Raw genomic sequence first — 15,732 nt, forward strand, 5'->3', positions numbered from 1 at the left:
CTCTCTGCATTTTATACAGGTATATTGATCGCACTACTATATATGACGCAGCCCACGTTTTAGATGAAAAAATTGTATTAAAAGTGTGTCTCATACACTGAATTCTACGGTAATTAAAAACACTGTCCGTGCTATGATGAAGTTGGGCAATGTAACATGAGTGCAAGGCTAAATTAGAAAAACTGTGGCATTATGACATACATTTACCAAAACAGTCTTTAACTTTTAGCAGGGAAGTCTTAAATTCACCTGCAAACTGTTCCACCTGGGAGTCCTCCACCTCGTAGAGAAGCTCATCATGCAGCTGGGCTAGCAGCCTACAGGTGCAAACACATTCAGGAACACAAAACACACTACTACTGCCAGGCTACTCCTCCAAATACTGTCAATAATTTGGCATTTGGTTCATTAAAATAGCACTGTTTATTTTCAGGCTACAGCGTGTAGAACAATAGTGTATGTTGTATGACAGGAGAGTGCTAGCTATGACCTGGGAGCAATGGCTCGCAATATGAGCGGTTGTACCTGGCAGAGAGCGAGCTAGAGGACGAGACCAGGCTGAAGATCCTGATCATGGCCATCTTACAGAGATCAGCAGCAGATCCTGCACACACATTTGTAAAGACACACACACGACTGTCAGACTGTGAACATGTTCTGAAGGGACAGAAGTCATTTTTAGAGACAGGCCGATAAGGGATTTTTGAGGCTGATACAAAACGGATTGTGGGTGGAAGTTTTAATGATAATGGTGGGCAGCCTCTTTCTTCCATCACTGATCATCACAACAAAACTCTGTTCTTGTCAAACAGACGAGTGAACAAGCCGACTACTGCACCAACCTGTCAGTCATCCTACCTTGGACCACAAAGTTGACAGCCTGCCTCTCAGCCTGCATGCGGACGCCCCAGTCGGGGGAGTTTATGTTCGGGAGGGTCCGTCGACGGCCCATGATGGAGAGCACATAACCTGAACAAAAGAATGAATGAAATAATTACATCACTCTGAACACAATTTATGCACAGTGTGTTGGCTGAGTGTGTACAAAGTAAGACTTATACAAGACGGATACAAACGTGTGTGTGTGTAAAAATCTGTGGGTTCCAAAAACAAGACAATTTCAAGTCTCCAAAAGTAAAACAACTTTAAGATCAGCAGAAAAGCTGTCAAGGAGGATGAGTCAGGTTTTGGCTTACAACTCTGTGCTGCATCAGTCTGTAGCTGTGTCCCAATTTAGGGGCTGCATCCTTCTAAAGGCATATCTGGAGGCCAATTGCGTCGGAGCCATGCGCAGATGCGGCCGACAAATCCTCTTACCGGGCCATCAGGTGCGTCCTTCACGACCCAACGCAATTCAATTCAATTAAAAGTTTTTGGTTTCAATTCAGTCAAATAGCTAGCGATACAATGTAAAAAAAATCATATATTAGTTATGATAGCTTCCAGTTGCTAGGCAACAGGAGCCACGTTTGAAGACACAAGGTCAAGGGCGGGAATCAAACAGGAAATCCTCCGTAGACCATCCATCCATTATCTTCCGCTTATCTGGGGCTGGGTCGCAGTGGCAGCAGGCTCAGCAAGGTGACCCAGGCGTCCCTCTCCCCAGCAATGTTTTCCAGTTCCTCCTGGAGGATGCCGAGGCATTCCCAGGCCAGACGGGATATATAATCCCTCCAGCGAGGTCTGCCCCGGGGTCTCCTCCCAGTGGACGTGCCCAGAGAACCCTCAAAGGGAGGCGTCCTAATCAGATGCATGAACCACCACAACTGGCTCCTTTCAATGCGAAGGAGTGGTGGCTCTACTCCGAGCTCCTTCCGGATGTCTGAGCTCGTTACCCGATCTCTAAAGCCCAGCCACCCTAAGGAGGACAACTCATTTAGACTGCTTGTATCCGCGATCTCATTCTTTCAGTCACTACCCAAAGCTCATGACCGCAGGTGAAGGTTGGAACGTAGATCGTAGGTTGGTACAACGCCCGCATAACTGCGGATGCTGCACCTATCCTTCCGATCACCAATCCGTAGACCAGTTCAGTTCGGCCTTAGCAGTCTACACAGGCTACGAACGACTCATCCTTTGTAGGTCGCCTCCTTCGAAGGATGCAGCCCCTGAATTGAAACACAGCTTCTGAACAGAAGCACTTTTTCTGAAGCGTCTGACTCCTTTCACCCAAGTGAGTCATCCAGAACTGAACCACAGCTACCATTTGAAGATAATAGCCTCATGAAAAGTCAGATGTGTCACTTTGGTGTCTGCAGGTTTACTATGAAACAGGAACATAAAGTACAACTCTGGTATCCAAACAACTCAAGTACAACAGCAAAGACAAACAGTCCAATTCCCAGTACAGGCAAACAAACATACATGCAGGGAAACACAACAATGTGCAGTGACGTGATCGAACGTTATCGCAAAAACACACATCATCAAATGCAGGTATGCACCACACACACACACGCACACACAGTGGACCAGTACATTCCACCAACTAGACAAAAGAGCGGGCTTTAGAGCTAAATCCCTCCAATATCCCTCGCTGTTAGGGAAGCCGAGCAGGGCATGAAACCTGAATGACCCTCTTCCCAGAACACACACACACACACACACAATCATGCACAGGAGCATAAATGCATAGGAAATGAGCCAACAACAACACAAAAACCTTCCACCACTGACCCATGCGTGTGACCTTTTTCGCCAGGAATGTGACCTTTGTTCTGGGGCCCGATGCCAGGGATGAGTATTGTTTACACCATGTATGGACAGGTAGGACGTTGAATCATACTGGAATGTGTGGTTTTAAGCCAATGGGCTGGTCAGCGACTGAGTGCTGTGAGACTCCTGATGAATGTGAGTCAAATATTCAGTCTCGTTTGGCTCTGTGCCCGATCTCTTCCAATCCTGAAAGAAATATCCGGCTATTTAAGCTGCTGAATGCTCACGTGTTCTGCTCGTCACTAACTTTGCTATGTTGATTTTTAGAATTAAAACAAGCTGCCTGTTTAAACCACAGACTGTATAAAAAGATGGACGACATGCCAGCTCCCTGAAAGTGAAGCCAAACCCTCTCTGTCGCCCCCTGCTGACTGGCGGCGGTACAGGTCATAAAGCCCGCCTCCTCCATGTTAACAGATGGGACATGAGTCGAACTATGAAATCAAAATACACGACAAATATATTTTTCTCAAACATGGTTTCTGTCATTATAGTTAGTTCTTATCATGCTGATTTTAAGTTTAAGTTTACTTTTAATTTGATGCTGATAAAATGATGATTGACAGCTCTGTTGACAAATACGGCTCCTGCAGCCGATCTGTTCCTGATTAGCAGAGTGGAGGACGAACGGCGAGAGGAGACGTAACTAAAACAATCACTACAGTCAGTGAAGTTGTCTGTGAACGTTAACCTCAGACCAACACAAGAAGCTGTTCTGCTGTTAAACACACCGGCGTGCGAGATCCTTGCTGTTTTGTTTGGTAAGTTAAGTGTGTGTTTTGGTTTGTGGCTACAGTGGCTCCACCTGCCGGTCTCTACTGTGCAGCTCTGACTCCAAATGACATCACCATCACAAGACCGCAGCGCGCGCCTCAGTGTTTTTTGGCTTTAATTTTGTACAATGAGAACAGATGGAGACGCGTAGTCCATCTATATATACATTGAACGGGCCGACAGGATCTTCACCATTGTCTTGGTAAGTTAAATGTTCAGCAGAAGTGGATGGACTTCCATACTGCGGCTCCACCAGTCGATCTCACAGACTCTGGCTGCACAAGATGGCAGCGCCCGCTTCAGGGGGTATTTTGGCCTCATTTATAGAACAATGAGAGCAGGTGGAGACGCGGCGTCCACCTTCATATACAGTCATTAGAGCTGAGATGAGCTGCACATTCAGGTGATAATTCTGTCAGTTCATTGCAAGAATGTCCCCTTACATTGTTACATTGTCAATTAATATGTAGTTGTTATAAACATTTTGATTATAAGCACTTGATGATAATGAATACTTGAAACCGGGCAATGGTTTAGCTTAGTGGTTAAATCAGCCGTCCCATGCACAGAGGCTCGGTCCTCGATTTGGCGGCCCCAGGTTCGACTCCAGCCCTCGGCTCTCTCTTCCTGTTCACAACGCTAACCACTGTCCTCTAACTCAATAACAGCATAATAAAAATAATAATCTAAACAAAAAGAAAAGAATACTTGAATCCAAAAGGTTTTTGAGTTTGGGTCTGATGTCATGCATAACAGTTAGTTAGGTTATTTCCTGTGTAGTTCTGCCCACATTAAGCACACAATAAAACATGCTGATGTTGGTCAAACTTATTCATGTTTAAGTTCAGGATTAAAATGTATATTTCAGTGAACATGATGTAAAACGAGCAGTAATCACTGGTTAATGTGTCTGGGCTTAAGGTGACATCTCAGAGATGAGCAGTTGATTTTGTGCCATCATCAGTGAGTGTGAAGTCTTTGGATTGAAGCTGCTCCCATCACTGAGTGCTGCTGCCATTTGTGCTGACATGTGCTATTATCCATGACAGAGCATAAGAGGCTGGAGCGACAGCTAAACTGCAAATCCCCTTTTTATTAATGACAGGCCTGCGCCGGCTCCTCTGTCTGCAGGAGTCTGGGCCTGAAATATCTGCATGTGTGTGTGCACGAACAATCTGACAGAGCATCAGAGCTGGTGTGTGTGTGTGTGCGTGTGTGAGCGTTAGCACAGCGGGGTGTTTACATATCGATGCAGAAGTGTTTGCTGCGTCCTTCAGAAGACTTGGCCGGGTTTTCTCGTCTGTGATTCCCCCCGTTGTTCTTCAAACAGGCAGAAAAATATTCCTCTTCTCTCTTCCGTCTTTTCATGTGTGGCGGTTTTTACAAGTGAAGGTGCAGCATTCATCCCAAGGGCTTTGGTGAAATGTGCATGACAGGACAGGCTTACCCAGAGTGGTGGCTTTATGTCATTTCAGTATAAAAGACAGAGAGTGTCAAACAGAGTGTGAACCATTCAGAGAAGTGGCAGCTTTGACTATCAAGTGATTTATTGTAGCTTCTATAATAAAAGTGTCAGAATATTCCGGCTCTATTTGTTGCTCCATTTCTGTACAGCACGGCGTTTTCTTCTTCTTCTCCTCTTCATGCTGTTACGCCCACGCCGTGATTCTGACCTCACCTTCACATCGCCCTTTCCAACACATTTCCAACAAATATGACAGCAGCTGAGCCTGCACTCTCGGCTCGGCTCGGGCCTGCCAGCATGCAGCAGCTCTGAACAAAATACTGCTGTATCGGATACCAATCATCTCCGAACTCGGCGCGGAGTGGGAAAAAGGAGCCCTGGCACAAATTAATCTCTGCTCCCTGAGTCACAGCCGATGAATCTAGTGAGAAGCTGTACGTTTTCGAGATTACAGAAGGCTGTTTTTATCGATCTGCTAAATTTCTGGTGTGAGGGAGGAAGAGAGGTGTGAAATAAAGGCGAAGAGTAACAGGAAGAAGAGACAGAAAGACGCTGCCGGGCGAGCCGGGCTGATAAATCCCAGCTCTGTCTCTGATGGGAGGATAACCATGGTGATGAGCTGAATTAAAGCCGACTGTTTGGCGCTCCATTACTCTGCCCCTGAGAACGCCGAGGCTTCCATGGTGATGTGTGCGCGGCATTTTTGGAGGAATGAGTCCATTACGCCAGTTCGATTAGGAAGCCGACACTGGAGGAAGGGGGAGGCGGGGTGCGTCACAAGTGATGGAGCACCTGTCTGTGCGCGAGGGCTGGTCTGTGTTTGTGACAAAGATGGAATAAAAGACACAAACTGCCCCTAAGTGACCTAATTCTTGATGTTTACGACAAACAAGGTTGTTTTTCAGCCTTGAATGTGGAAGGACCTACTTTTCTCTGCACAAACAGCCGGAGAGAGGAGCTAGAGTCGACATAGCAGTATTTTTTTGTGCTCGCACAAGAGGTTCTTTCTCCCAGAATTTGATTAGGCTGTAATTGGTTTATACTTAACTCGTTATCGTCCTCAGTACACACAGAATAAACATAAGAATGCTGAGGTCTTAACCCAAACACAGGCCTCCTCTCTGTCCTGTCAACACTGGGTTAAAGTGCAGACTTTACACTATTCTGCTCGAGCGCGTTCAAGTCTCAGGTGTGCTGTGTTGGCAGTTCAGGCCGAATATAAATAGAGCGTCCCGTCAACCCCTTCCCACCTCGTCCCCCTCACGTATTGACCCACAGCAGTTTGTCTCGTTCCTGCCAATGCAAGCACATCTTCTTCGTCTTCCTCAGCCAAACACACACACACACACCAACATATATGTGGGGACACTTCGCTGAACGCACACAGACCTTGTTTGTGGCACTGCTGGACGGTCCTCTGGATGAACGTCTGGACTTCTCTGTAGGTCTGCAGGAAGCTGTCCTGGAATCGGCTGGCCTGCTCAGCTCTCACCCCGAGGATCCCCGACAGACGCTCTCGACCTGCAGGAAAACAACGTACTGTTACTGGTATTCAAGTGTAATGTTCCACCAGTTGGAGAAGCAGCAACAGAGACATCAAAGCTATGCAGATAGGACATAAAAAGTAGGATAAAGTAGGATTTTCAAGGTGTGTTCACACAAAACACAAAGCCAATTTTCGCCTTGAGCTGCTAGTAAGGAACCTGCCACTTGAGTATTTAACGGCCTGCCAGTAATGCCTTTAACAGCTAATGGGAGAGCTGCTTCAGGTAAAGGTGCAGAGGTCTGGATGGTGACATACGTCAACCTAAGGTTTGTCTTCAGTTACTGATTCTCGGTAACATCAGAAGAATCTAAACACGGCTGGCTTCAGGGCACAGCATCATGCACTTTTTTTGCTCAAGTTACAACATTAGAGGATGCTGAAGATGTAAATTCCTGTATATTGACATTGCATGTAAACGCACCACATGTTTGGTCTGAACCAATGACTGTATATAAAGATGGACGCCACGTCTCCATCTGCTCTCATTGTACAAAATTAAAGCCAAAACAGCCCCTTGTGACGGGCACTGCCATCTTGCTATGGTGAGGTCATTTGGAGCCAGAGTTGCGCAGTAGAGATCGGCGGGAGGAGCCGCCGTAGCCACTTCCGCTAACGAAAACAGACACTTAACCCGCCCAAAAAAATCAGCAACAATCCCGCACGTCGGCGTGTTTAACAGCAGAACAGCTTCTTGTGTTGGTCTGAAGCAGACATTCACAGATATGAAACTTCACTGTCTGTAGAGATTGTTTTAGTTACGTCTCCTCTCACCGTTCCTCTTCTGCTCTGCTAATCAGGAACAGATCGGCTGCAGGAGCCGGATTTGTCAACAGAGCTGTCAATCATCCTTTTTACAGCATCAAATAACTAATTAAAAATAAACTAGACAGGAAAATGAACACTTTGACGTAAATCAGCGTGATAATAACTAGCTATAATGACAGAAACCATGATTGAGAAAAACGTATTTGACGTGTATTTTGATTTTATAGTTTGACTCATGTCCCATCTGTTAACATGGAGGAGGCGGGCTTTATGAGCTATACTGCAGCCAGTCCTAGTACTAGATTATAATTTCACGTGTATTTTAGTGCCTTCCTCACACATACATTTTATTAAGGGAGGTTAAAAGGTTTGCTATATGTGGACAATGTTAATAGAATAGTTTGACAATTTGGGAAAGACTTATTTGCTTTCTTGCTGGGAGTTAGAGTCATACAACACGCTTAAGAGGCGTGCTTAGGAGGAGGTTGGCCACTTAGGACAGAGCCAGGTTAGCTTTTTTCCTGTTTCCACTCTTTGTGCTAAGTTAAGCTAGCTGGCTAATAGTGGTAGCATCATAGAAACTTTACAGACAGGAGAGAGGTGTTCAGTTTCTCCACTAGCTCTCGGCTGTAAAGTGATTAAGCCTGAACTATTAATGTAATGTTAAAGTTGGTGAGAAGGACCACTTAAGACCTGGAGCTGACAAATGAACAAGCAGTGACTTTAAATGGGCCGAAACCGCCTTTATCACGACTGATTGAAGAGTTTGAAAAGTGATGGCAGAGGCAGGAGGAAAGAGTTGAAAGGAGCAGAGCGAGCAGAGCGAGCAGAGGGCAGACTGGACCAGAGGGTGAAAGATATTAGGAAAAAAACGTAGAGCCAAGTGAAGGGTGAAAGATAGAAGAGGACAAGATAAAAGGAAAGTGGGCAAAGGATCAGGGCAGGACTGCAAGGTATGTGCGCGCGTGTGTGCGTGCGCGTGTGTGTGAAATGAAGATTAAGGGAAGAACACGGAGCCTCAGTGTGTATGTATGTGCTTTACAAGGAAGCGTTAGACGTGCAGTGTGTAGCAGGAGAAGAGGAGCGGGCTATAAGGTGAGGGAGAGATCGATGGAGGAGTGTAGAGGGGGAGCTAATGGGCGCCACAGCTGGTGTGCGTGTGTGTTTGTGGTTTTGAGCTATAAGGAGTGTGTGTTCGTGTGGTTGGAAGGAAGGCTAGCAGAGGGGACAGTGGTTTCTGTAAAGACTAAAAAATCTCCACTAAAGAATCACAACCAAGCCTCCCTCCAACCAGTGGTGTAATGTCACAAAGTAATAGTACTTTGTAACATTGTGGATTCCAACCGGTGTAAAGAACCTTAAAGAAGAAGAAGAAGAAGAAGAAGAAGAAGAAGGAGAAGAAGAAGAAGAAGAAGAAGGGATTTCAAATCTGTGCTTTCACTTTTAAGTCAAGTACAGGCATGAAGATGTAAGCCTCATGAGTAGGACACCACTCCACGGTGATACTGGATGCACGATGGAGGCAGAGACAGCCACGGTGCCGGCACTCTGGAGAAAGATGACGTAGGTGACGACGACGAACAGGTCGACGAACAACTCTTTAAGTTGTGAAGGCCTTGTTTTGATTCAAGTGAAATAAATCAAAACAAAGTTCATAATTCTTCCGACTGCCATCTTTTTTATCAGCATCATTTAATTTCAATACTACAAGTACAGGGATTATATATATCCCGTCTGGCCTGGGAACGCCTCGGAATCCCCCAGGAAGAACTGGAAAACGTTGCTGGGGAGAGGGACGTCTGAGTCACCTTGCTGAGCCTGTTGCCACCGCGACCCAACCCCAGATAAGCGGAGGATAACGGATGGGCGGACTATGAGTACAATGACGCCTCTGTTACGCTTTGTCTTCTGTGTACAACGCTCGGAGGCTGGATGGTGGGGCGAAGTCTTTCCGCCTCTGAGCCGACATCTGAGGTAGTAACAGAGGTGAAACGGCGTCAGTGTAAGCAGCAGAGCCGACAGGGCGGAACAGAGCTGTGTGTGTATGTGAAGCACGAGCTGTTTGGACGTTTTGCTTCCTCAATGCCAGAACTTTGTAAAAACACACACTGGGGCAGCTTTATGCCGCCGTTGCTTGGTCCAACGTAAAATAGCAAAGACGGCATGACGGCGGAGCTTCGTTACGGCGCTGAGGCGGAACCGCAGTGTAAGAAGGGTTTGTGTAAGTTTATGGATCCTTTACAGAAAGTATCTGATTTGTCTGCTTTCTTCTGGCGGACATAGCTCTCCAATGATTATAGATTTATCAAGACGAATGTTAACATAAAAAACACGAGCTTCATTTTGGGACAGTCAGCCCTGAGGTAGACGCCGTTTGACTTCATTCGAGTCGACACGTCTGTCCGTGCGGCTGTGTCTGTCACTGAGACGTGTCGGGACCGAAGCACCTCGCAGCAGAGTTATGTGACCAAAGTTACCGTGAAGATGAAGGGACTGTGAATGTGTCATGTGTGTATCGTATGAGTGTGCGCCTGTGTGTTGGAAGGCCCACATTCCTGCTGAATGAGGTCAGTTCAGGGACCTTTAACCTACAAGTGACTCTCCCCGCACTCTCTGCCCGTGTGCCTGTCAATCTCTTTGTCCTCTCAGTTTGCCCTTTTTCTTGCCTTCTTCTCCTTCTACTGCAGCCCCTCTAATAGTTCTACCCTCTTTACTTTCCTCCATTATTAGCCATTACTGAATTTTATGTGTCTACAATTGCAAAAAGACTGGTACTATGTTAGATGAAGCTTTTTTTGTAATGAATGAATTCTCCTTCTTCCCCCGCTCCAACCTCCGCAATAGCTGACCCATTTGTACGTATGTGTATGAGTCCATAGCCCCGCTGCGCCCCTCCTCCCTGCCCTGATTATTGTCTTGCAGGAGAAAGCTTCCTTTTAGCATTCGGTCCCCATGGCAACGCATCCTTCCACTGAGAGCCGCCTGTCTGTGATGATCAGGAGCTCCTTCCATTACTCTCCTCGCTCTTCTCTCCCTCTGCCCCACCCGCTCGTCCCCTTTCCCCTACATTACTCTCTCCTCCGACACCTCCCCCGTTATCCTTCTTCTCCGCCTTCAGCCTACATTTTCTACATTTTCTACATCTCCTTATTTCCTCTGCATCTCCAGCTCCGACCTTTTGCTTCTAAATTGCATCCTGTGCCCCGGACATCTCAAATGAAAAGCTTTTACACATTAAGCTATTACTCATTATTGACTCATTCATCAGTGTGCGTTTGTGCCCGTTGGCCCCCGCTGAGCTGCCAGAGTTAAAACACCACACAGCGCTCCACCATCAGCTTGACAGCGTCACACGTCGTTGACCTCTTCGATGCGACGTCTCAACGTTCTCAATCCAAAGTGAAGCATGGCAGCCGGCCCAGCTCGCTCTGCGGATTCTGATGCAAAGCATGCGCTTTAGGTTGGACTGATTGGTTAAACGTGTTTTCTGGTTGTATCATGATGTTCTCGTCGGGGAGGACAGTAAACATCCTGTTGTGAGCACGTATCGTGTTTGGCTCAAAGAACATGAAACAACAGGAGAGAGATAAAGAGTTATTTTTGCAGTGAATTTTTTACAGCAAATTATCGTCACTATTAATCTATTTGTCGGTGCCTGCATAAGGTTTACGCAGGATCAAATGTTGATGATGTATGAGTTAAGAGAAAGAGTAGAAAAATTAGTAATTATATAATTATATATTACATTTTAGCTTTAATTACTTATATTTGTATGAGATGATGAGCTTCTGAGCCACTGTGGCAAGCAGAAGTGACAGCGTTCGTGCTACAGGTCTAATAATAATGACGACATTGAGACTTAAAGAAGGTATAACTTACATTACGGCCTACAGAAACTTTCACTACACTTTTTATGACCTTCTGATATATTTTTTTAACTGCATTTTCATCTGAAAGTAATACACAGATGGCATCGAACACCTCAACATTTACACAAGAGGAATTTAATACCAACAGACTCGTGCTGGTGATGTGAAGAGGCTGGTGCCTCTGTCCTTCATATACTCTGGACATGTTCAGTGCTGAAGGACGGGTGGAACAATATCAAATAAGTTATTTATGAAGTACTGAAAAGGGAATTCCAAGTCTCTGCTAAACTGGCTTCTTTGGGCCCAATCATGAAACTCAAAGAGTGTGTCTTGTCCTCTTTTGGAAAGTGCTGGATGACTGTGGCTTTTATAACAGCCAAGCAGATAAGACTGAGACATCGCAGAAGAAGACTAAACCATAAACCAGATGTAACAATACAGGATACAAAATATCCTAAATAAAACCTACTGTTTTATTTAGGATAAGACTCTGACTATGTGATTCCCTGTATGAAAAATGTATAAAAATGGTTGAATATAAAAAAAAAAAGAAACTTCATTTAAAGACTTTTAGGAACCGTGACGATATTCTCGAAGTACATGTGTCACTTGCTGCAGCCACAGGTTGCGTTCCCCCTTCCTTAAATCAGCTCAAACATTTCACAGACGGTTAAACACTGAAATTATAGACTCAGTTATAAAAGGTGAATAAACCTTACATTAACATTAAGGAGCCATAGTTACTCAAAGCGTGAACAAGCACACAGCGTTGCCTATTTACCTGGACGAACTCACTTCAAAATTCAAGATTTGGGGGAACACTTTGTGCTCTTAAGCTTCTTTAAATCTAGAAAAGTAGGAAGTTAGGCTAACAGGCTAACGGTAGCATCGACTCCCACTGGACCAGAGTTTGGTTCTCTAAGCAAGATGAAGTTAGGTATTTAATTTATGCGATGTGCAAAACTTTGCTGCTTGTTCTTTAGTTTACTCTCTCTACCTACTGATGCTCACGTCCTTGCTTGTGTGTAAATGTGTGTCTAGTGTTTAAGGTTGTTTTTAGGCAGCCAGCTTCACATCTGGAGAGCACTAGAGAGGAAAACTAGCTTCCTATTTAACCCGGCATATAAAGGTCCCCCTGCACCTAAACGTACTGATTCTACTCTGTTAAAAAGGATCATTTTAAAGTGATAATTATTGTTTACATAATTGAAAATAATGGGCCCTTCATGCACAGAAGAGGTGTGTTTAATTAATTATGTATGATTAATTGTGCTGTGAACAGGGGATGCAGTGTGGTGTCGTAATTTTGCCTCTCCAGTTGTCAAACTGTCATTATACCGACGACAGGCCGGTGCAAATCAGCCATTTATTACAAGTCAGCACCTTGTCAGCCCTGTGGCTACTTAACAGCAGAGCGCAGCAGAGGCTGCTGTGTGTGTGTGTGTGTGTGTGTGTGTGTGTAGTGAGAGCCTATGGAAAAAAACTAAAGCTAATAAACATAAGCATTAAAAGTAGCCACATGCAATAAAACCTGCTGAAGAGTGCAGCCTTCATCACACAGGTGAGAGCACAAAGGTAAACGTAAACACGCTCACGCTTTGTGCATGTCCACATGATGACACACAGACACACACATGGCCCAGATATCTAACACATGTCCACTCACACGCGCACTGTGCTCATGTGTATGTGTTCAGGCGAGCATGCACATGTGTGTGGACCATAAATGGGACACGAGTGACACAGACAAGTCTCTTTATGGGCCACAGCGGCGTATTATACATTCATCTTCCCCGCTCCTGTTATTTTTATCTCCCCCTGCCCCTCCGCCCGGGAATGTGAGCCACAACATGAAAGCAAACTCAGGAAAAACAGGGATGTCCCAGAAGAAATCAGCCGGCATTTTTGTGCTAAAAGATAAAAATAAATCCAGCGTAAAATAATCACATTGTTGTGTAACCTCCTTCTTCTCTTTCTGTGTATTTTATCTCCTCTGCTGATGGATTTACCCTCCGCCACAATGAACCACCCTGCAGCTCTGATCCAGGCAATGTATGACCCATTGTTTTTGCACTTAGAAACAATGCAGGCCGATTGCCCCGTTCATCGATGAATATCTGTATCTTCGATCAGTTATTCTCATCCCCTGCACTTTGCCCGCCTGCATGTGTGCGTGTGTGTGTGTTTGTACTCACCTGCTCCGTACACAACAGAGTAGACAATACGTTTGGCGTGTTCCCGGTCCTCGGAGGTCACCTGAAGCTCGCTCACCCCCTTCCTAAAAGACAAAGATCATCACACTATGAGAAACACTGTGTGACTCTGTACTAAATGAAATATACAAACAGGGTCTTAACATGTTTCAGAGGTGAACAAAATGCTGCAGACGATCAGGTAACATGAAGTTGTTTTTAAAGGAAAATAAGCAAATTAAATCCCTAAAAGGAAGTTTATATTTTTCCGTCTTCACCATGTCGAGTTGGCAATCCTGCGGTAGCTACAGGCAGCCTACAGTAACGATGATTGCTGTAAGGGTGAGTACTGTTCATTTATTTAGATTACCTTACCAATAAATAAAAGAGTTCGGTTTCCACAGAGTTAAACTAACTTACAGGAATGCAAACAAGTAAGGGGTAAAAAAGGTGAGAACATTGTGTGCATAGAGATGCTCCAACAGGAGACAATGTTTCAAAGATTTTGCGTTATGATCACTTCTAGTTACTTTTGCACCTGCAGCCATTACGGGGTAAAACAACCCTACATAAAGCACATTTAAGGAATCAATAGACGAGGGAGCTGAAGACAACAACAAGACTTAAAACAGTGTAACAACAATCCCATTATCAGCCGGGCCGATTATTGGCGTCGATATTCGGCATTTTGACGCATATCGGCGTCTGCCTTTTTTTTTATTTTTTTTTTTATCCGACAGCCGATAAGAGTTCATTTCTTTGCAAATTTTATTTAACTTTGTTTTATTTACTTTATAAAACTTCAGGATGTTATTTATTTATTTATTTAAAATTTCAGTTAACTTGATAAGAGATGCTGCTGACCCTGGGAACTGTTTAATAAACATATGTTTAAAGGCATTTAAACAAAGTTAAGTGTTGGAGTTTGTATTATTCAAAGTTTTGATGCCAATATTTTCACTTTTACTGCAAATGAATATCGGCTCCAAATATCGGTTATCGGCCTCCTTAACTACTAATAATTGGTATCGGCCATAAAACCATATCGGTCTATCTCTAGTTTACATACCACAGTTAGAACGGTCCTGGCAATCCTGTGTGAATTTTGCCGAAAGGTGAGGAGCATGCATCCCTGAACTTATCAGGTGTTACAGTGTACTTGGAGACATTAAGTGCTCACATCTTTAAACAAGTACAGCATACTCCAATAACGCACGTCCTTTTTAAACACCTCATCATTTCACATGACTTGACACAGTTAAGTTCTTTTACTTACTTTTCCCAACGTAATTGGTTTCCTAATTGTTTTTAAGTGAACTTAACTTGTTAGGATTTACAGTGTTCATGATGTTAATAACTTTTGTGTTTCTAAGATACATGCAGAAGATTTTCTGCTCTCTCGTCTCGCCAGTTTTTGTGCATCGTCGTGAACTGCCTGCTGCTGTGGTCCTGCTGAACACCCACTGCTAGTCAATATTATCAGACATATTTCTTTTATTAATAAAGTTTTTATTGCTTTTATTAGTTTATTATTGTTGCTGTACTTCTGTCTCTCTTTTTACTGACTCTCTCTCTCTCTCTCTCTCTCTCTCTCTCTCTCTCGACCCAAGTGGTCAAGGCAGATGGCCGTCCACCAAGTGTCTGGTCCTTGCCCTCTTTGCCACGTACTAACTATTATTGTAGTTGTCAATTATCTCTCTTAATGTGGTATTTTTAGAGTTATTTCTGTTGTTGCGGTCTCTTTGGGTCGAGGCAGCTAACGTCAGGTTTTGCTTGAAGTTTCTTCCTGTAAAAGAAGTTTTCCCTGGCAGCAAAAAGTAAGGGCTTGATGTCAGAATAAAAGTCTTGTGTAGATGTGAATCCTCTTGATTGTTGTCTGATGGGACATAGAGAAGGTACAAGTACAAATCTTAAAAGGGGAGAGGGAGGAAGAAGACAGGAAATGACAGCTGAAGAATCACAAAGAGACAAAAAAGATAAGAAATGAAGTGAAACTAGAGGTTAAAGGGACATGAAGCGCAAAGTGGCAAAGCGATTTAAGTAACGAGCAGAGACAGGAGAGACAGAAAGAGAGGCAGCGACGGACAGACAGTTATGTAATGCGACTCTCAGACAGCAGTGGTACTGGGGATCAGAGTGGGTGGGGTGTCTGCAAAGTGGCATTTCTGGAGGGGCTGACTGGGAGCTGCCACTGCTGATCAGCGTTAAGAGACTGCAGTGCTTCATGAGGTCAGATGTCTTGATGTCTGCGGCCTCGGGATAACGACTCTTTCATTTGAAGTAATTACGCTTTAAATAGCTTCTTACTGTCATTTCTCTCTCTCGCACATCTTCCTGTTAACTGATGGGTAACCTATGACCTCCAGTGGGTGACCCTGAGGTGGACATTCCCCTCCTTTGGGCTTC

The 15,732-nt window shown here is 44.6% G+C and overlaps 1 protein-coding gene across 1 annotated transcript in view; it reads right to left on the bottom strand.

Annotated features, from left to right (window-relative positions):
• The window catches only part of poln (polymerase (DNA directed) nu), a 60,596-nt gene that overhangs the window by 916 nt on the left and 43,948 nt on the right, over positions 1-15,732 (bottom strand). The window contains exons 19-23 of the mRNA XM_069672789.1: positions 13,330-13,412; positions 6,344-6,475; positions 859-969; positions 526-604; positions 250-317 (exon numbers count right to left, since the gene is read on the bottom strand). Of these exons, the coding sequence (XP_069528890.1) occupies positions 250-317; positions 526-604; positions 859-969; positions 6,344-6,475; positions 13,330-13,412 (473 nt within the window). The remainder of the gene's footprint in view (positions 1-249; positions 318-525; positions 605-858; positions 970-6,343; positions 6,476-13,329; positions 13,413-15,732) is intronic.

The sequence above is a fragment of the Semicossyphus pulcher genome, unplaced genomic scaffold (genome assembly GCF_022749685.1).
Source record: "Semicossyphus pulcher isolate SPU_LCO1_2020_fin unplaced genomic scaffold, fSemPul1.0.p SCAF_21, whole genome shotgun sequence".
In the NCBI taxonomy this organism is placed as follows: domain Eukaryota; kingdom Metazoa; phylum Chordata; class Actinopteri; order Labriformes; family Labridae; genus Semicossyphus; species Semicossyphus pulcher.